General features: G+C 46.4%; 1 protein-coding gene across 3 annotated transcripts in view; it reads left to right on the top strand.

Moving 5' to 3' along the window:
* CFAP251 (cilia and flagella associated protein 251) overlaps positions 1–22,587 on the top strand; it is a 263,063-nt gene that overhangs the window by 5,486 nt on the left and 234,990 nt on the right. For 2 of the 3 annotated variants that reach the window (XM_063964473.1, XM_063964472.1), the window contains exons 2-3: positions 11,610–11,807; positions 13,855–13,995. In XM_063964473.1, the coding sequence (XP_063820543.1) occupies positions 11,616–11,807; positions 13,855–13,995 (333 nt within the window). In that variant the 5' untranslated portion in view covers positions 11,610–11,615. The remainder of the gene's footprint in view (positions 1–11,609; positions 11,808–13,854; positions 13,996–22,587) is intronic. The other variant, XM_063964474.1, reaches the window with a different exon arrangement.

The following is a 22,587-nucleotide window of genomic DNA, read 5'->3' as shown; positions in this document are numbered from 1 at the left end:
AAACCTCCGGTCCACCGGTCTCCCACCCTTTAGCTCAAGTACCTCCCCTATCGTTAAAGGAAATGGTACTAGCCCTGATTTTGCTATGACCTTGAGGTACTTGAGAGCATACCCAACAATCTGTTTTATTTAACACATTACCCACTAAGGAGTGATAGTCACTCAATGGATGCCGGTCCATATGGATATTAAAACTGGATTGGCATTTCTTTATACACCCATCCTCAATGACATTGTTACAGAGCCTACAGATACAGTTTTTTTCTTAAACTAACAATCCTTCAAAACGTTTGCAAATAACAAGGTTGTTAGATCGTGCCCGGTACTCGCCTTTGCTTGGTGATTGGGTTGCTATTGGAAATTTACACCTCCGTCTCAGTCATTAGAACCTTTCTGGATCCTTTCTCGACCTCACTGGTACTTTCACCGAAACAGACTGCTCTGGTCAACATCATGGTCGACAGGAAAAATCCATATCACAGTCTCCTGGGGCAAGTCCATCTTACAGGAGGAGAAAAGAAGAAATTTGTAATGGGGGTATCAGAAAACAGTTTGTGGGGGAGAGAACTTGTTACGATAATAAGTTCTTCTCGTCTTGTTGTTCTTCTTGTTCTGCTGTCATCTCAAAAGGTGCTGTCTCTTCAGTCTTCCAAATGAACATTCTGGTGATGCAGTATTCCTTCAGCGATCTTTCTGTAAGGAGCAAAAATCTGGCATTACCATTGGTCCAACTGAGGGGTGACATACCATCTTTATACCATGAAAACATGAGTGAGAAGAGAGAGAAAACAAAAAAAAAAAACAAAAGAGATAGAGAACAATTCATGTGCATATATACATATTACATAACTCAACAATAAACACCAATAGGGAAAGAGAAATTAAACATTTTTTTCAAACATTTTCAGCATTAAGAAAACATTGTTATTATTATCAGGCTGTCATATCTACGTGTCTAATGGTCTCCTTGAACAGTCCCTCCCCACCAGCACCTGCATTACTCCACTGTTTGTATCTGGCCAGAAATACATTGTGGCGGATAGGTCATGCTGGGGTTTGGTAGACTTCTGCAAGGACCAAGTGGATATACAATGGGTGAATTCTTACCAATAATCGTCAGAGATGGGGATAGAGAGAGAGAGAAAAACATTTTTCTTCACAAATACATTTACAACGTTTCACCTGGTCATTCCTGTGTCTTTAGTGAATGACCTCCCAATTTATTAACCGTTACCTCAGGCTTACCGTCAGTCTTAATGATCACCTTCCCTGCCTATGTGATCCCTGATTATAATTGTGTGTGTTATAATTTTGCTCATTTCTTGGTCTAGGGGGTCTGACTTTATGTGGGTTATTACAGTTGCTGGCATAATGCCCTTCTTTTCTACAATGGTAACAAATCCTTGGCTTTCTCCATGTGCTAGGGGCCTGGGGTTCCGGTCGACTTGATGCATCCTCTAATGCTTGGATGTTCAGTGTCATCAACCGCTCTCCCTGCGCTTCCCTGGTTCTTTGGATATTTCGGTCATGCTCGATAGCGGACTCTTTTAATGCCGCAACCGAGATACCTCTCCAATGAGGTATTGAGGTTTGTACCCTAATTTTTAGTGTGTCTTTTAAGTTGTTCATTAATACGGACACAGCTACCTCTCTGTGGTGTACGTTAGTTTCAATGTCATCTGTACCAGTGTACCTAGCCATATCCTGCAGAGCCCGGTGAAAATACTCTTCTGCGGATTCAACTTCTTTTTGTTTTATTGTAAAGATTTTATTCCACTTTACTACTGTAGGAAAATATTCTTTCAACTGTAGATTGATTCTTTTTACATTATCTTGGTTATACTCGTTTGTTAGTGGCACTTCCTCATCTAGCTTACAATCAGCGATAAATTTCAATGAATCAACATCGGGGGGTAAACATGCCCTCAAAACTGTCCTCCAATCTTTGTTACTTGGCTCTGCAGTATGTCCTAGCACTCTAATGTATCTTTGACAAGCAACTAAGTCTTTCCTGGGATCAGGAAATTCAGACAGAATTGTTCTTAATTCTGTTCGGGAAAAGGGGCAGTACATGGCGATGTTCCTGACAGGAGTGAATCCTGAAATGTCAGTTTTCCCATTTGGTACTGCGATTACCCTAACAGGATTAAGTCCAGTAACGTCATTCTGAATTGATTTTACGATATAAGGTACATTTGTTTGTGCGTGATGTATAATACCATACGTACCTGTGGACACGACCTCACCTGACCCTCCATTAGGGGGTTTGTTTACAGTCTTTACCGATTGGGTCGCGTCCACCTGGATGTCTTGTGTGATGGCTTCTGGAAATGGTGCCGACATCGTTCTGGGCTCACTTTCTTGTTGGTGTTCCTGAGGAAAGTTTAACATGGGGTGCGACTTGCATGGGTTAATAGTTGTACATTCAACAGTATTACAATTATCTTTGTTACATTTATTACACTTATTCTTATCATCTATACTACAGTTGCTAAGAGCGTTTTTATTGTTCACCCTTGTGCTTTTCTCCGCAACCACAATCCCCTCCATTGTCATGTCTCTCCTCTCAAGATGAAAGTTAGGTGAGTAAGTTACATTTCTCTGCATTTCACTCTCCTGTTGCCATATCTGTAAACAATCATAATGCTTGATTCGTCTCTTTGCTGATTTAATGAGACATATCCTTCGCCTTAAATTATGCAACACCTCTGAGTTAAAACTACCTATCCCGGGAAATGGTACCTTATCCCCCGCAGTCATTCGTGTCCATTCATCACAAAAGGTCTCAGTGTGGGGACCATATTTCCCCCACATTACTAACCGAGCAGACCCTCGGGGTCTGCAAGCCTCTGGAGTCTGAATCCTGACCTCCGACCGTCTCTGTGTTGTGCACTTGGCTGCCATTGTGGACCTTTTTAACACAGAAAAACTTCCTAAAATGCACCAAACACAGAACTTCGTTGGAAATCCTTAAAGCTCTTCCACTGAACTTCTTCTGCTCCGGGTATCTCCGTTCCGCCTTCTAGCAGACACGTGTAGCCGTTGCAGGCCCTATCTCTAGAGATTTTCCTGAGAAAATTCCCTTCCTTTTTCTTTTACACAAATCACGCTTGCATGTGCTCCCTACAACACATATGAGGGCAAAATTTACGCATGGATATACGACCTCATTTCTCTATCGTCCTAAGTGGATGCTGGGGTTCCTGAAAGGACCATGGGGAATAGCGGCTCCGCAGGAGACAGGGCACAAAAAAGTAAAGCTTTACTAGGTCAGGTGGTGTGCACTGGCTCCTCCCCCTATGACCCTCCTCCAGACTCCAGTTAGATTTTGTGCCCGAACGAGAAGGGTGCAATCTAGGTGGCTCTCCTAAAGAGCTGCTTAGAGAAAGTTTAGTTTAGGTTTTTTTCTTTACAGTGAGTCCTGCTGGCAACAGGATCACTGCAACGTGGGACTTAGGGGGAAAGTAGTAAACTCACCTGCATGCAGAGTGGATTTGCTGCTTGGCTACTGGACACCATTAGCTCCAGAGGGATCGAACACAGGCCCAGCCGTGGAGTCCGGTCCCGGAGCCGCGCCGCCGACCCCCTTGCAGATGCTGAAGCGTGAAGAGGTCCGGAAACCGGCGGCTGAAGACTCCTCAGTCTTCATAAGGTAGCGCACAGCACTGCAGCTGTGCGCCATTTTCCTCTCAGCACACTTCACTGGGCAGTCACTGAGGGTGCAGAGCGCTGGGGGGGGGCGCTCTGAGAGGCAAATATAAACCTTATACAAGGCTAAAAATACCTCACATATAGCCCATAGGGGCTATATGGAGATATTTAACCCCTGCCTGACTGGAAAAATAGCGGGAGAAGAACCCGCCGAAAAAGGGGCGGGGCCTATCTCCTCAGCACACGGCGCCATTTTCTGTCACAGCTTCGCTGGTCAGAACGGCTCCCAGGTCTCTCCCCTGCACTGCACTACAGAAACAGGGTAAAACAGAGAGGGGGGGCACATTAATGGCTATATATATATATATTAAAGCAGCTATAAGGGAGCACTTAATATAAGGATATCCCTTGTATATATAGCGCTTTGTGGTGTGTGCTGGCAGACTCTCCCTCTGTCTCCCCAAAAGGGCTAGTGGGTCCTGTCTTCATTAGAGCATTCCCTGTGAGTTTGCGGTGTGTGTCGGTACGTGGTGTCGACATGTATGAGGACGATATTGGTGTGGAGGCGGAGCAATTGCCAAATATGCAGATGTCACCCCCCAGGGGGTCGACACCAAAATGGATGCCTTTATTTGTGGAATTACGTGATGGTTTATCTTCCCTTAAACAGTCAGTTGAGGACATGAGGCGGCCGGACAATCAATTAATGCCTGTCCAGGCGCCTCAAACACCGTCAGGGGCTGTAAAACGCCCTTTGCCTCAGTCGGTCGACACAGACCCAGACACGGGCACTGATTCCAGTGACGACGGTAGAAATTCAAACGTATTTTCCAGTAGGGCCTCACGTTATATGATTTTGGCAATGAAGGAGACGTTACATTTAGCTGATACTACAGATACCGTAAAACAGGGTATTATGTATGGTGTGAAAAAACTACAAACAGTTTTTCCTGAATCAGAAGAATTAAATGACGTGTGTGATGAAGCGTGGGTTGCTCCTGATAAAAAGTTGATAATTTCAAAAAAGTTATTGGCATTATACCCTTTCCCGCCAGAGGTTAGGGCGCGCTGGGAAACACCCCCTAAGGTGGACAAGGCGCTCACACGCTTATCCAAACAAGTGGCGTTACCCTCTCCTGAGACGGCCGCACTTAAGGATCCATCAGATAGAAAGATGGAAGTTATTCAAAAGAATATATACACACATGCAGGTGTTATACTACGACCAGCTATAGCAACTGCCTGGATGTGCAGTGCTGGAGTAGTTTGGTCAGAATCCCTGATTGAAAATATTGATACCCTAGATAGGGACAATGTTTTACTGTCGTTAGAACAAATAAAGGATGCATTTATCTATATGCGTGATGCACAGAGGGATATTTGCACACTGGCATCTCGGGTGAGTGCTATGTCCATTTCAGCCAGAAGAGCCTTATGGACACGACAGTGGACAGGCGATGCGGATTCAAAACGTCACATGGAGGTTTTGCCGTATAAAGGGGAGGAGTTATTTGGAGTTGGTCTATCAGACTTGGTGGCCACGGCTACTGCCGGGAAATCCACTTTTTTACCTCAAGTCACTCCCCAACAGAGAAAGGCACCGACCTTTCAACCGCAGCCTTTTCGCTCCTACAAAAATAAGAGAGCAAAGGGCTTGTCGTACCTGCCACGAGGCAGAGGAAGAGGGAAGAGACACCAACAGGCAGCTCCTTCCCAGGAACAGAAGCCCTCCCCGGCTCCTGCAAAAACCTCAGCATGACGCTGGGGCCTCTCAAGCGGACTCGGGGACAGTGGGGGGCCGTCTCAAAAATTACAGCGCGCAGTGGGCTCACTCGCAGGTAGACCCCTGGATCCTGCAGATAATATCTCAGGGGTACAGGTTGGAATTAGAGACGGATCCTCCTCATCGTTTCCTGAAGTCTGCCTTACCAACCGTCTCTTCCGAAAGGGAGAGGGTGTTGGAAGCCATTCACAAGCTGTACGCTCAGCAGGTGATAGTCAAAGTACCCCTATTACAACAAGGAAAGGGGTATTATTCCACTCTATTTGTGGTACCGAAGCCGGATGGCTCGGTAAGGCCTATTCTAAATCTGAAGTCCTTGAACCTCTACATAAAAAAGTTCAAGTTCAAGATGGAGTCACTCAGAGCAGTGATAGCGAACCTGGAAGAAGGGGACTTTATGGTATCCTTGGACATCAAGGATGCGTATCTACACGTTCCGATTTACCCCGCACACCAGGGGTACCTCAGGTTCATTGTTCAAAACTGTCACTATCAGTTTCAGACGCTGCCGTTCGGATTGTCCACGGCGCCTCGGGTCTTTACCAAGGTAATGGCCGAGATGATGATTCTTCTTCGAAGAAAAGGCGTATTAGTTATCCCATACTTGGACGATCTCCTAATAAGGGCAAGGTCCAGAGAACAGCTGGAGACAGCTTTAGCACTATCTCAAGAGGTGCTAAGACAACACGGGTGGATTCTGAATATTCCAAAATCCCATTTAATCCCGACAACTCGTCTGCTGTTCCTAGGAATGATTCTGGACACGGTTCAGAAAAAGGTTTTCCTTCCAGAGGAAAAAGCCAAGGAGTTATCCGATCTGGTCAGGAACCTCCTAAAACCAGGAAAAGTGTCAGTACATCAATGCACAAGAGTCCTGGGAAAAATGGTGGCTTCTTACGAAGCAATTCCATTCGGCAGATTCCATGCAAGAATATTCCAAAGGGATCTGTTGGACAAATGGTCAGGGTCGCATCTGCAGATGCACCTGCGAATAACCCTGTCACCAAAGACAAGGGTGTCACTTCTGTGGTGGTTGCAGAAGGCTCACCTATTAGAAGGCCGCAGATTCGGCATTCAGGATTGGATCCTGGTGACCACGGACGCCAGCCTGAGAGGCTGGGGAGCAGTCACACAAGGAAGAAACTTCCAGGGAGTATGGACGAGTCTGGAAAAGTCTCTTCACATAAACATTCTGGAACTAAGAGCAATCTACAATGCTCTAAGCCAGGCGGAACTTCTCCTGCAAGGAAAGCCGGTGTTGATTCAGTCGGACAACATCACGGCGGTCGCCCATGTAAACAGGCAGGGCGGCACAAGAAGCAGGAGTGCAATGGCAGAAGCTGCCAAGATTCTTCGCTGGGCGGAGAATCACGTGATAGCACTGTCAGCAGTGTTCATCCCGGGCGTGGACAACTGGGAAGCAGACTTCCTCAGCAGACACGATCTTCATCCGGGAGAGTGGGGTCTACATCCAGAAGTCTTCAACATGTTAATAGACCGTTGGGAAAGACAAATTGTAGACATGATGGCGTCTCGCCTCAACAAGAAACTGGACAAATATTGCGCCAGGTCAAGAGATCCACAGGCGATAGCTGTGGACGCACTGGTAACTCCTTGGGTGTACCAGTCAGTGTATGTGTTTCCTCCTCTGCCGCTCATACCAAAGGTATTGAAGATCATACGGCAAAGAAGAGTAAGAACAATACTAGTGGTTCCGGATTGGCCGAGAAGGACTTGGTATCCGGAACTTCAAGAGATGCTCACGGACGAACCGTGGCCTCTACCTCTGAGAAGGGACCTGCTACAGCAGGGTCCCTGTCTTTTTCAAGACTTACCGCGGCTGCGTTTGACGGCATGGCGGTTGAACGCCAGATCCTAAAAGGGAAAGGCATTCCAGAAGAAGTCATTCCTACCTTGATTAAGGCACGGAAGGAAGTCACCGTGAAACATTATCACCGCATTTGGCGAAAATATGTAGCGTGGTGCGAGGATCGGAGGGTTCCGACGGAGGAATTCCAACTGGGTCGTTTCCTACATTTCCTACAATCAGGATTATCTATGGGTCTCAAATTGGGATCCATTAAGGTTCAAATTTCGGCCCTGTCAATATTCTTCCAAAAAGAATTGGCCTCTGTCCCTGAGGTCCAGACTTTTGTCAAGGGAGTACTGCATATACAGCCTCCTGTGGTGCCTCCGGGGGCACCGTGGGATCTAAATGTAGTTTTAGATTTCCTCAAATCCCATTGGTTTGAACCATTGAAAAAGGTGGATTTGAAATATCTCACATTGAAAGTGACTATGTTACTAGCCCTGGCCTCTGCCAGGAGAGTATCTGAATTGGCGGCTTTATCTTATAAAAGTCCTTATCTAATCTTCCATTCGGATAGGGCAGAACTGCGGACTCGTCCGCATTTTCTCCCTAAAGTGGTATCAGCATTTCATCTGAACCAACCTATTGTGGTGCCTGCGGCCACTAGCGACTTGGAGGACTCCAAGTTGTTGGACGTTGTCAGAGCCTTAAAAATATACATTTCAAGGACGGCTGGAGTCAGAAAATCTGACTCGCTGTTTATATGGTATGCACCCAACAAGTTGGGCGCACCTGCTTCTAAGCAGTCGATTGCTCGTTGGATTTGTAACACAATTCAACTTGCACATTCTGTGGCAGGCCTGCCACAGCCTAAAACTGTAAAAGCCCACTCCACAAGGAAGGTGGGCTCATCTTGGGCGGCTGCCCGAGGGGTCTCGGCATTACAACTCTGCCGAGCAGCTACGTGGTCGGGGGAGAACACGTTTGTAAAATTTTACAAATTTGATACCCTGGCAAAGGAGGACCTGGAGTTCTCTCATTCGGTGCTGCAGAGTCATCCGCACTCTCCCGCCCGTTTGGGAGCTTTGGTATAATCCCCATGGTCCTTTCAGGAACCCCAGCATCCACTTAGGACGATAGAGAAAATAAGAATTTACTTACCGATAATTCTATTTCTCGGAGTCCGTAGTGGATGCTGGGCGCCCATCCCAAGTGCGGATTATCTGCAATACTTGTACATAGTTATTGTTAACTAATTCGGGTTATTGTTAAGGAGCCATCTTTAAGAGGCCCTTTCTGTTATCATACTGTTAACTGGGTTTAGATCACAAGTTGTACGGTGTGATTGGTGTGGCTGGTATGAGTCTTACCCGGGATTCAAAATGCCTCCCTTATTGTGTATGCTCGTCCGGGCACAGTACCTAACTGGAGTCTGGAGGAGGGTCATAGGGGGAGGAGCCAGTGCACACCACCTGACCTAGTAAAGCTTTACTTTTTTGTGCCCTGTCTCCTGCGGAGCCGCTATTCCCCATGGTCCTTTCAGGAACCCCAGCATCCACTACGGACTCCGAGAAATAGAATTATCGGTAAGTAAATTCTTATTATCACGTTGCGTTATTGGTCACACATACAACCGTGCGGTCCAATCGTACCACTTATAGACACTTGTTGCCCATAAATGGTAGGATCATTGGAGTCTCCCTACTGTGCTCCAAAACAGCCAGAGCGTAATACAACGAAAACTTTATCACACTCTGTTGCACGTTTTCACTTCAGGCCGTGCTCATCATGTTCCACACAGATCACAAAGTTCACAAAGCTGGATTATCACACAGATCACAAAGTCCACAAAGCGGGATTCAATACACTCATACCGTTTTCAACCCAATATCATTCTTATAGTTTTCTGATCAGAAAAATAATTTCCCGTAGTCTGATAGCTCTCCCCAGAGGTATTACAGTAAAGTAAGGTATTTAAACTAAATTTTGGAAAGCTGAAATCAATTTATGCTATTTATCGCCTTGCGCTATTTACCGCGTTGCGCTATTTATCGCCTTGCGTTATTTATCGCGTTGCTCTATTTATCGCCTGTTGTTTGAGTTACGTGGGCGTACCCAGACGCTCCGTTGCGTAATATACGCTGCGTGCGTCGGCCTTTGGATTGCGTACGCAAGTCTTTGTTAGAGACACGTGTACGCAAAGCAAAGATCCACCGTAACACAATTTATACTTTTATCAATGTAGATGATCCTTGATCATCTACCACACACCACACTGACTTCGCCTTATCTCCCAGGCAAAAACTGTGTGTTTGTCTACACTTTAACTATATTACCTTTACTCAAACTATTGAAATAGCGGCAAATTTCTCTCAGCACTTTTATCAACTATAAAACTAGCAGACAGGAGAGTGATATACGAAAATACACAGATGAAAAAGAAATGCAGATATATATATGTGCGTGTCCGCAAGACAGAAAAATAAACAGTTTTAAAAGACACTAGCGTTTTGCTCTTACCTCCGGTTCCCGGATTCCTTCAGCACTCTTTACCTAAGCGAAGCAGACGCTTATCCCATCAGCACTACGAGGGATACAACCTCCCGCCCTTTGCTGATGGATAATGTCTGCTGATCTACCTAGTGCAGATATGTGAAGGACTGGACGGCCCCCAATTGATAAAGCTAAATATTTATCGTATATATATAACCCTTTATGAGGTCTAAGAACACTGTACGCTATCTACGTAAGAAGTACCGTAAGGGTACGCAAGTTGCGTAGCGATCGCTCAACCGTAGTCGAGACGCTCAAGCGTCACGTTCGCTTACGGCCCAGAGATCACAGGCAGGCACGCTATTGGCTGCCGACTAACGTAATGATTCGCTATGGCGTAGCGGACGCTCGGGACCACGAGGAGATCACCAGCGGCGCAGACGCTCACAACGTTAAACCTTTATATCTATACCTTTAACAATGAGATACACAGTATACCTTAGTGTAGAGACAGAGTGTAAGTGCAACCTGGTGTAACCTGATTAACTACAAAGCTGCTTTAGCGTCACCGACGCTCTGTGAACACTTAACACTATAAGGAATACACAGATACCTGGGTTTAGGGTCCGAAACCTATTATATGTATTATGACTATTATACTTGCAAAAAGAATCACAGTACAAAGCATACACTACAATATAACATAAACCAACTAACCAGATAACTATACAGGAAATACAATACAATACTATTAAGGGAAAATACGAGAGAAAGAGAAAGGAGAGAGAGAGAGAGATGGCTCACAGTAAGACAATATGATTACGGAGAAAACTTACGCACAAAGGGAAACGATCGCATGCGCCTCGATATCCAGCTCCCGATTATCAGTAATGAGAACCGTTGAAGAGAGAGAACTGGATACGGTCGGCCTGCCTATTTATGCCCCACACACAATACAATTCAATGGTCCCTACAATCTCATTGTTCATTGGACACAGGAATTCGGCTTCGCATTATAACAAAAGGTCATAGGTTGATTCATACAGGTGGGCTGTGACTATTTCCAACTGCTCAGGTGGGAGGGAAACTGGGTTTCCCGCCGCATGGGTAATAAAGTGCAAATAAAGTAAATGTTCATAAACTTCTTATGTCCATAACTATTCGCACGAGCGATTGATCTGCTTCAAACCAACACCGGAATATTTCTAATTAAATATTCTTCCGATGGATACTAAACACCACTGTATTACTCCTATCTGACCCTTCGTATCAAACAAAGAGGGATTCCTCTGTTCATAAACATTCTATATTAACCAAACTTTCAGAATCTATCAAAGGGACCATGATCTACAAAATACATTATTTGTGAAAATATGTAACGATTGAGTCGCACGCTACGACTACACAAACTTTACCGTAAATACGCATACCGTGCACCAGCGGGTGCACGCAACAGCGGGTATGCGCCTTCACGGGAGAGCGCACGCATGCGCAGCGCGGACCAGTGTGAGGTGCAAATATGGCAGTGTGTATAGAGATATTTTTCTGACTTTGACACTCCTAACACTGAACCTACTCTCCTAACCCTGAACCTACTCTCCTAACCCAGAACCTACTCTCCTAACCCAGAACCTACTCTCCTACCCCTCAACCTACTCTCCTACCCCTCAACCTACTCTCCTACCCATCAACCTACTCTCCTACCCATCAACCTACTCTCCTAACCTTGAACCTTCAAATATTCAGCACTCATCCATTAACCAGCTGATTTCAAATGTGGATATTTACTGTGGTTTATTTGTGGAAATATCCATCATTAAAGTGGTAAACCTAACGTCTACAATTCCACTAAAGTAATGTGCTTCAATGCAGAGCAAGATGTCTGAGGCCAAAGCTGACCCCCAAGATAACTCAGTATTAATTGATGCTAATGACCAAGACATCCCAATAAGAGATTGTGAAGAAGAAAACACAGGCTATAATAAGGGGCAGATGAGGTCCCCAGCTATAGAGATGTCTCAGCTCCAGCAAGCCAGGAACGGTGATGGGGAGGAACAAGCACCTGAGCAGGTAGCACATAGCAAAAGTACTCCCAATGCTACAACAAAAGTATGTAATAATGTTAGCAAGTGGTTATGTGCTAATGGTGGTCATTCCGAGTTGTTCGCTCGTTGCCAATTTTCGCTATGTCAAAGTCGAAAAATATCATGATGCGTACCCCTTGTTCTAAACCCTCATGCACATGCACGCTGCTCGTGCACCTGGTCCCCCGTGCGTACACATACCCGCAAGTTGCGTAGGAGACGCTCCAGCGTCTCGTGTGCATGAGATGTGTATTTACGGCGGAGTTTGTGAGCGTGTAGCGTGCGACTCGATCGTAGCATATTTAACCCAAATAGTGCATTTTGTAGTTAATATTCCCCTAGACCATGTCAGCGAGTATGATTAGTTTAAACAGTTCCTGGACAGAGAGATTCCTCTTTGCATGATAGGAAGGGTCAGATAAAGGTTGAAAGGTGATGTCTAGTATCCAGCTGTAGGGTATTTTGAGAGTAACATTCCGGTGTTAGTTAGGAGAAGATTGCATGTTCCTGCGTATAGTTATGTGCAAAAGTAGAATATGAACATTGACTGTGTTTACTGTGTATTGTGTATGCGGGGGGGAATCCAGAGGATACCACCCACTAGAGCAGTTGGGGAAAGACACAGCCCACCTTTTCAAATCCACCTATGGCCTCTCCTGTAATGTAAATGAACATCTCTGTGTCCAATAGACAAAGGGATTACAGTGACCATTGTATTGTTTTGGATGAAGTGAATAAATAGAGCTTGCAGCAGGCTTGGTCACACAAGACTCTGAAGGCTTTCTCCCTGATAGCTGAGGACTGAATTCAGGTTGCGCCTGCGAAACATTCTCACGTATGTATATTCTCTGTAGCCATTATTCTCTATTATTCTGTTTAGATTTACTTGTTAGTTTGTAGTGTATGACTTGTATTGTTTTACCTTTTATTAGAATCAATCCACGGAGGCCTTAGAACCATGTGGTTTCAAATACAAACGGTGTTGTGTTTTCTCTTTTCCTGCCTGGACTTTTAAAGTAGTTTAACCTGTTTAAAGTGTATAAGCATTGTTAAGGTGTATGCACTGCGGATACTTTGTATCACCAGCGCTACTTAAGGTTTAAAGGTATTAACATCGTTGCAGTGCTTTGCTGTTAAGGTTTAAAGTATAAGCATATCATTACATTGTTTCATTAATAAGGTTTACAGTATTTCAATCAGTGTGCGTACGTGCCGCGTGTACGTTGTACCCACGGCACGGCGTCTGATACGCTAAGTGCGGATCAAATACATTACTCAGTACGCAAATAGCGTACTTAGTCCGTAGTGTGTGTAATAAGTCTAGCGGCCATAGCGGCTCCACGGTAACAGTGTATAGCTTTATGTTTTAAGATAATAATTGACATTATCAGCTATGCAGCGATTTGTTGCTAAATGCGCATGCGCATGGTATGCAGGGCGCATGCGCTAAGTTATTTTACACAAAACTTAGTAGATTTGCTGTTGTTCGTGCAGCGCTTTTCAGTCGCACTGCTGATCGGTGAGTGATTGACAGAAAAGGGGCGTTTCTGGGTGGTAACTGAGCGTTTTCCGGGAGTGTGCTAAAAAACGCAGGCGTGTTAGGGAAAAACGCGGGAGTGTCTGGAGAAATGGGGGAGTGGCTGGCCGAACGCAGGGCGTGTTTGTGACATCAAACCAGGAACTAAACGGACCGAGCTGATCGCAATCTAGGAGTAGGTCTGGAGCTACTTAGAAACTGCAAGAAAATATTTATTAGCAGTTCTGCTAATCTTTCGTTCGCTATTCTGCTAAGCTAAGATATACTCCCAGAGGGCGGCGGCCTAGCGTGTGCAATGCTGCTAAAAGCAGCTAGCGAGCGAACAATTCGGAATGAGGGCCAATATGTGCACCTTACGGATATCCAAATTAGCTGCATCACTTTGTGTTTTCTTAAAATAGATTTGTCTTTGAATGTTTAAGCAACTAATCTTACATATCCTGTTGATCTATAGTCTGTATAAATCCATATCTTTATTGTATTCATTTGTAAATAGGAATCTGATAGCCCCCAAGACGACATGTTAATGACGCAAAATGAGGCAGATTTAGCCGAACAGGCAGTTGATAAGTCAGAATTGTACCAGGATATGAAGGAAGACCACAATGATTCTGCAGCTTCCTCTTCTAAAGACATGGTAATGTAACTGCTCTATTACAGTTTTAATGGTAGATTTTCAATTATAACACACATCCTTTTAATCAAATTTATGTAGACTTCTGTGATGCCCAAATGTACATGCTAACAATTCCCTCCAAAATAATTGTTTCTCTTGCAGAATTGGTGAAAGCACTATGAGCAGTTGATCTTAAAGACTGTTCCATGTTTTCTCACGCTGAGGCAAATAAGATGTGTGGGGAAGTTTAGATTATTGCATTGGGGGGAAGGGGGTTAAGGTTAGGTGTTTGAGGAGTGTGTAGTAGGTTAGGCGAAGGCATAGCTAATATATTAGCAGGAGTTGCTTGTGATATGGGACCCACAGCTTGGAGGGCACAGTCTCATCCAGGGGCGGATTGGGAACAAAAAGCGGCCCTGGAAAAATTTGTACTAGTGGCCCCACATGGGCAGCACCAGAGGTGTAAGGTCTAGCCATAGGCCATGGCAGCAGCACCCTCCTCTCAAGACTTTCCAGATAGTGGGCATGTCTAGCATCAAGGGGGAAGTTAAAAGGAAATAAAATTAAATATTATGAGCACATTATATGATACACCTTTAGATTTTAGGAAACTATATAATTCTTTAGAAAAAGATATACTTTCTTGCTTATTACACCAAACGTATCCCAATCACTATTCACTCAATTTTATACGTCAGCCAAGCAGACAGACAAAGCATACACTAGATCATCTGCAATCACAGGCTAAGTGGCAAAGTAATTTTCAGATATGCTAATTATTTTGCATCTTATTCATTATGTCTATAAATAGGACCACATGTCCTCAAACAAAACAGGCCCCGCGGTGCGTCGGCCCACCGGGGATCTTCCCTGTAAGCCCTATGGCCAATCCGCCTCTGGTCTCATCTATCAGATCCCCATGTCTATACAATATGTTGTTTTGTACAAACGTGGGCAGTATATGGTGACTCTTCTATCATTTTGTTATGGGGTTCATAAATGGCTAGGGTTTGGATTTCTTTGCGGGAAGTTGAAGATAGGGTTATGATATGTGGAGCAATTTCTGGTTGAACAATATGTTTGAATCTTTTAATCAGGGAGCAGTTGCAGGCGAGGTATTTTCCTGCGACTGTCTGTTCTTGTTAATGTTCTTAACGGCAGCCTGATTTTGTAATCATTTGCAAATAAAATAATTGTATTAAATAATGTTATTTTCAGAGCATGGCTGAAGTAGCATGACGTAGGATGCTTTCAGTCAGCTCTCCTGCTTTATCCTGGATACATATCCTGCTTAGGTGGAACTACCAGCTCCAGCTTGTGTATACCGGTGGGGTATTCCCTCCTGTATCTCCTGTGACACTACAGTGTGCTCCCCAACCAGTGTCCACTTACCTGCTGCCTGGTGATTTCTGTGGCCGGTATCTGTGTTGTGGTGCTCCCAACTCCAGTGGCTGTCTTCCTGTGCTGTATCCATCTGACGGCTCTCTCCCAGTCCTTGGCAGTGATCTCCTGTGATCTTTGTGCCCATTGCTCCCTGCACCCTGTTTGGCTCGTCTGTGGTGTGTTTAATGTGCTGGGAGATGGTGCCCTCCATTTTGGAACTACTCATGTCTGTGGCTGCTTTCTGAGGCTCCCTTTTTGTGCAGTATCAGTGGTGTTGCAGCTACACTACTTCACTGTCTCCTATCTTGGTGGTCCTTTGGTCTCTTCTCCTGGGAATCCTCCTGCACAATTGCTTCCTGCTACCTCCGGTTGGCCTGTCTCTTCTGCGTGCTGGTGAGCACTGGTGGTGTGCTAGCCACCGCCCTCTTTACCGCTGGGCTCCTGCACAGATGGTACCCTGTTTTCCTTGTTGTCCTGGAACTTCTGTACTGGGACATTTTTCTCCGGTTGGTTTGGTGGCTCCTGTGGTACACTTCATGTACTGGATCTGCTTTCTTTACTTTGTATCTCTTAGAGACTCAATACTGCTAAACATGGAGAGCCCCTTGCTACAGATCCTTCAGACTATTAATGCTTCTACGCAGAATCTTCTCAATAAGTTTGGGGACATGCAGGTGGATGTCCTTTCTCCGTACTATACTGCTCGGAAGATTCGTGCAGGGGTTGGGCCATCATGAAATACCATCAGGGAGGCATCTGTTTGGCTTCAAATTTATTCTGCAGCATGACGACACCAAACATACAGCCAATGTAATTAAGAACTATCTTCAGCTTAAAGAAGAACAAAGAGTCCTGGAAGTGAAGATATGGCCCCAACGGAACCCTGATCGCAACATCAGCGAGTCTGTCTGGGATTACATGAAAAGACAGAAGGAGTTGAGCAAGCCTACATCCAAAGAAGATCTGTGATTATTTCTCCAAGATGTTTGTAACGACCTCCTTGCTGTGTTCCTTCAAAAAGTGTGTGCAAGTGTACCTAGAAGAATTGATGCGGGTTTGAAGGTAAAGGGTGGTGAGGGCACACCAAATATTGATTTGATTTACTGTAGATTTATCTTTTGTTAATTCACTTTGCATTTTGTTAATTGTTAAAAATAAACTATTAACACTTCTATTTCTCATACGTCCTAGAGGATGCTGGGGACTCCAAATGGACCATGGGGTATAGACGGGATCCGCAGGAGACATGGGCACTTTAAGACTTTAAATGGGCGTGAACTGGCTCCTCCCTCTATTCCCCTCCTCCAGACCTCAGTTAGATTCTGTGCCCAGAGGAGACTGGTTGCACACTAGGGGAGCTCTACAGAGTTTCTCTAGAAAAGACTTTTGTTAGGTTTATTATTTTCAGGGAGCACTGCTGGCAACAGGCTCCCTGCATCGTGGGACTGAGGGGAGAGAAGCAGACCTACTACTGTGAGTTCAAAGGTTCTGCTTCTTAGGCTACTGGACACCATTAGCTCCAGAGGGTCTGATCACTTGGTGCGCCTAGCTGTTCGTTCCCGGAGCTTTTCCCAAGAAGAGGCTGGTGAAGGAGCTGAACAGAATGTGGGAGTGACTCCGTCGGCACTGCCGACTGCTGATTGGGTAGATATGTGGAAAGTTTTAAATGCAAGTGTGGCTTTATTGCATAAGCAATTCTAAATCTCAGAACCAAGCATGTCCGTGGGTGATGTTTTATCACAGTCTCAGGCCTCCTCAGGGTCACAGAAACGTCCATTTACCCAGGTAGCAGACACAGATACCGACACGGATTCCGACTCCAGTGTCGACTATAATGTTGCCAAGTTACATCCTAAAGTGGCTAAGAGTATTCAGTACATGATTGTGGCTATTAAAGATGTGTTGCATATCACAGAAGATCCCACTGTCCCTGACACAAGGGTCTGTATGTTTAAGGGAAAGAAACCTGAGGTAATGTTTCCTCCCTCCCATGAATTGAACGCTCTTTTTGAAAAGGCTTGGGAGCCTCCTGACAAGAGACTGCAGGATTCCCAGGACAATTGCTATGGCGTATCCTTTCCCCTCGCCGGATAGATTACGGTGGGAATCATCACCCACAGTGGACAAAGCCCTGGCGCGTTTGTCCAAGAAGGTGGCGCTACCGTCCCCTGACACGGCAGCCCTTAAGGATCCTGCGGATCGTAAACAGGAAACTGCCTTGAAATCTATTTATGTTACTACGGGTACGCTACTCAGGCCGGCCGTGGCATCGGCATGTATGAGTAGCGCTATTGAAAAGTGGGCAGATAACTTGTTATCTGACATAGACACCCTGGATAGGGACAGCGTAGTTTTGACCCTGGGTCACATCAGGGACGCAGCGGTTTATCTAAGGGAGGCTGCGAGGGATATTGGCCTCTTGGGATCAAGGGCCAATGCCATGGCAATCTCGGCTAGGAGGGCGTTGTGGACTCATCAATGGAATGGTGATGCTGACTCTAAGAAGGCTATGGAAGCTCTGCCCTACAAAGGTGAATTTTTGTTTGGTGAGGGCTTCACAGACCTGGTTTCCACAGCTACCGCGGGTAAGTCTTCCTTTTTGCCTTTTGTCCCTCCACAGCAAAAGAAAACACCTCAATACCAGATGCAGTCCTTTCGGTCGCATAAGTTCAGGAAAGGACGTGGTTCTTCCTTCCTCGCGGCCAGAGGTAAGGGAAGAGGTAAAAGATCCCCGGCTGGGGCAAGCTCCCAGGAACAGAAGTCCTCCCCGGCTTCAACCAAGTCCACCGCATTACGCTAGGGCTCCGCTCCGGGAGTCCGTACCGGTGGGGGCACGTCTTCAACTCTTCAGTCAGGTCTGGGTTCGCTTGGACCTAGATCCTTGGGTGCTCGATATTGTGACCCAAGGATACAAGCTGGAGCTCCAAGACGTGCCTCCGCACCGATTTTTCAAATCGGCCTTACCAGTTTCTCTTCCAGAGAAAGAGGTAGTGTGTGCTGCAATACAAAAGCTGTGTAAACAGCAAGTCATTGTCACGGTACCCCCGTCACAACGGGGAGACGGATTTTATTCAACCCTGTTTGTAATCCCGAAGCCGGATGGCTCGGTGAGGCCGATTCTGAACTTAAAATCCCTCCACCTTTATTTAAAGAAATTCAAATTCAAGATGGAATCTCTCCGAGCAGTGATCTCTGTTATGTGCCGCGGTCTGCGGCGCCGTTCGGTCTGCTTCCGAGCGACGCTCACGGCCGCCGCACCTCCCTCGCTGCCCGCCCGGTGCCTAGCAACGCCAGGACGCCATGCGTACTGTAGCCGCCGGGTCCCTGTCAACGCTAGGACGCCGGGCGTCCTCAGCCGCCGGGTCCATGGCAACGGGGACGCCATTGGCGGGCCAGGTCCATGGCAACGGGGACGCCATTGGCGGACCGCGTTCCCCGTTGCCAGATAAGACTGATTAGTTGTTCGTGCAGCAGGGCAGCTGCACGGCAACTATTAATTAGGGTCTGGGGCTGGTCTTGCTGGCCCTCCTGTCATTGGCCAGCAGGGCCTTTTTATGGGAGCCAGCACACTGCAGCCTCGCCGGTGATAGCTTCCTGTATGCTGTTCCTGCCTTGCAAAGTTTGTTCCTGGTCTGCTGTATCTGGTCGATCCTGCTCCCCGTGCTCCTGAGTCCTGGAGTTCTGAAGCCGGTCCTGGGAATCCTTCCAGTCCAAGTGAACCTGTTGCAGTTATTTGGGGGTTCTTGCTTATTGGGGTTCTCTCCCGGTTTCGTGAGTAGCGGCTTCTGCCGCGTGTTGCGGCCTAGGCCGCTTAGTCCTTGCGTTTGTTTTGTACTGGTGTTTTTGCGGAGGTTTCCGCTTTTCACTGTCCTCCCCGGTACACGACGGTGCCGTGTGGGGTGTGGACAGTGGTATCTTTTGTTGTTCTTTTCCTTTGGCGGCGTGCCACACATATATTTAGTTTTAGGGTTGTTAGTAGCCCCTAGCCTTCTGTTTGCTTTAGTTAGAGGTCCCCTTGTTATTATCCTGTCTCGGTTCACGCCTTGTCTCACTCTAAGACCTGGGGGCATCGGAGTTGGGCAGACCTAATCCGCTCTTCAAACGCGTCTGCCGTGGGCCCAAGAAACCATAGTCACGCAGGCGTGAACTGACCACACGGGTGAAACAATGGAGGTGGGGTGCTAGGGGCTATTTCCATACCACACCTTATTTCAGCGTCACGTCCTGGTGCTCTGGACTCACTACGCAACATCTCTCTTGTTCTGAGCACCAGGAACGTAACATTATCATTGGCCCACAAAGAATAAAGAGTTATTTGTATTTGGTGGGCCTTGAGATTCGGCCTCATGAATCCGGCAGTATTAGGACCGAATCCCAGCCAGCTTTTGGCCAACCAAATTCAGGAACTAACTCAGATGGTTCAGGATCTTACTCTTCGGGTGAGATCGCAGGAAGATCTTTTGCGAGCCTCCCCGAGTATGATTCCAGAACTAAAGATGCATCTTCCTGACCGTTTTTCGGGTAACCGCAAGGATTTTTTTAATTTTAAGGAAGCTTGTAAACTTTATTTTCGGTTAAGGCCCCGATCCTCTGGTACGGAGTCTCAACGTGTCGGGATTGTGATGTCTTTGCTTCAGGGCGACCCGCAAACCTGGGCTTTTGGGTTAAAAGCCGATGACGCAGCCTTGCTATCGGTAGATGCCTTTTTTAAGTCCTTAGGCCTTTTGTATGATGACCCTGATAGAGAAGCGTCGGCTGAGAGCCACCTGCGTGCACTTAAGCAAGGCAAAAATCCAGCAGAGGCGTATTGTACCGAGTTTCGCTGTTGGTCGAACGACTGTGGCTGGAATGACCCGGCCCTGCGCAGTCAGTTTCGCCTCGGTTTGTCTGAAGTTATTAAAGACAGTCTCCTTCAGTACCCCGCTCCAGAGACTTTAGACAAACTCATGGAGCTTGCTATTAAAATTGATCGTCGTCTCCGGGAGCGGAGGGCTGAAAGAGGAGCTAGTTTCAGGCCTAGTCCATGTGTGTATACTTTCCCTGAGGACGTCGAGGAGCCCATGCAAATGGGTCTCTCCCGGCTGTCCCCAGAGGAAAGAACCAGAAGGCTAAATTCTGGTCTCTGCTTGTATTGTGGTGGCAAGGGACATGCCGCGCACAATTGCCCGAATAAGCAGGGAAACGCTCTGACCAAGTGAATTGTGAGGGGGTTCACTTGGGTCTGCAATTGATCTCCTCTAATGATTCCTTATTAGTTCCTGTAAAAAATTTCCTTTGGTAGTCTCAGTTCGTTGGTGTCGGCCTTTGTCGACAGTGGAGCTGCGGGAAATTTCATGGATCTTGGTTGGGCTCAGGCTTTGGGCGTTCCTCAGATACCTTTGGATAAACGTATCGCCATGCACGGCTTGGATGGTGGTCCGCTTTCTAATGGGGTAATCACTCACCGCACACCTCCAGTACAACTGACAGTGGGGGCCCTACATTCGGAGAAAATCGAGTTTTACCTTACCCATTGTCCGGCAGTCCCCGTAGTTTTTGGTCACCCCTGGCTTGCCTTTCATAATCCCACCATAGATTGGCGGTCTGGGGAGATTTCCCGATGGGGTCCCTTTTGTGTTAAGGAATGTATTTCCCGTCCAGTCCGGGTTGCGGCAGTCACCCCAGAACTTATTCCATTGGAATATCAGGACTTTGCCGATGTTTTCTCCAAGGGTAATGCGGATATTCTGCCCCCTCATCGGTCCTATGACTGCGCCATTGACTTAGTTCCCGGTGCCTCTTTGCCTAAAGGGAGACTATATGCCCTGTCTGGGCCGGAAACTACGGCAATGGATGAGTATGTACAGGAGAGCCTGAAGAAGGGCTTCATTAGGCCCTCGAGATCTCCATTGCGTGCAGGGTTCTTTTTTGTTGAGAAAAATGATGGGTCGCTCAGACCATGTATTGATTATTGGGCTCTGAATAAGATCTCTGTTAAAAACACCTACCCCTTGCCACTGATTTCGGTACTATTTGATCAGCTCCGTACTGCCGTTATCTTTTCCAAAATCGATCTTAGAGGGGCTTACAATCTCATCCGAAAAAAATCTGGGGATGAGTGGAAGACGGCTTTCAGCACACAGTCGGGACATTATGAATACCTGGTGATGCTGTTTGGGCTGTCTAATGCTCCTGCTGTATTTCAAGATCTCATTAACGACGTCCTTCGCGACTTTCTAGGAAAGTTCGTAGTCGTTTATTTAAACGACATTTTGATTTACTCTGAGTCCTTTGAACAACATATTACCCATGTGCGACTGGTCCTTCAGAGGTTACGGGAAAATCATTTGTACGCCAAACTGGAGAAATGTGATTTCCACATCGCAGAAGTGTCCTTCCTGGGGTATATTATTTCTCCAAAGGGTTTTTTTATGGAACCAAAAAAACTCCAGGCAATCCTAAATTGGGCACAACCCACGAACTTAAAAGCAATCCAGCGCTTTTTAGGGTTTGCAAATTATTATAGGCGTTTTATTCATACCTTCTCAGATTTGGTTGCTCCTATTGTGGCATTGACTAAAAAAGGAGCGGACCCTTCCAATTGGTCGCCTAAAGCCAAGTCTGCCTTCCTGGCCTTGAAACAGGCCTTTGTCTCAGCTCCGGTACTCAGACACCCTAACCCGGATCTCCCCTTTATTGTCGAGGTAGATGCCTCAGAGGTTGGAGTGGGGGCTGTCCTTTCTCAGGAAGACCCGGAGTCTCAGGAATTACATCCATGTGCCTTCATGTCCAGAAAATTCTCCTCCGCAGAATCCAACTATGATGTTGGTAATCGAGAATTGTTGGCAGTTAAATGGGCTTTCGAGGAGTGGAGGCACTGGTTGGAAGGAGCAAGGCATACCATTACTGTGTTCACTGACCACAAGAACCTGCAGTATATTGAGTCAGCTAAACAACTTAATGCTCGACAGGCACGTTGGGCGCTGTTTTTTACTCGTTTCAGGTTTATCATCACCTTCAGGCCCGGTTCCAAGAATACGAAAGCCGATGCCCTGTCACGTTGTTTTCTTCCGGTTCACAATAACCACTCGGCTACTACCCCCATAGTCCCATCGTCTGTCATCCGGGCTGGCCTCACACAGGATTTATTTACACAGCTAGTCCAGCTTCAACAGCAGGCTCCCAATATCACTCCTGCAGATCGTCTCTTCCTCCCTGAATTTCTGAGAGGCACTGTTCTAGCTGAGTTTT

This window comes from Pseudophryne corroboree, chromosome 1 (assembly GCF_028390025.1).
Source record: "Pseudophryne corroboree isolate aPseCor3 chromosome 1, aPseCor3.hap2, whole genome shotgun sequence".
NCBI classification, from domain to species: domain Eukaryota; kingdom Metazoa; phylum Chordata; class Amphibia; order Anura; family Myobatrachidae; genus Pseudophryne; species Pseudophryne corroboree.
Note: the sequence above shows the minus strand (reverse complement) of the source record. Positions and strands in the feature narration are given on the sequence as shown.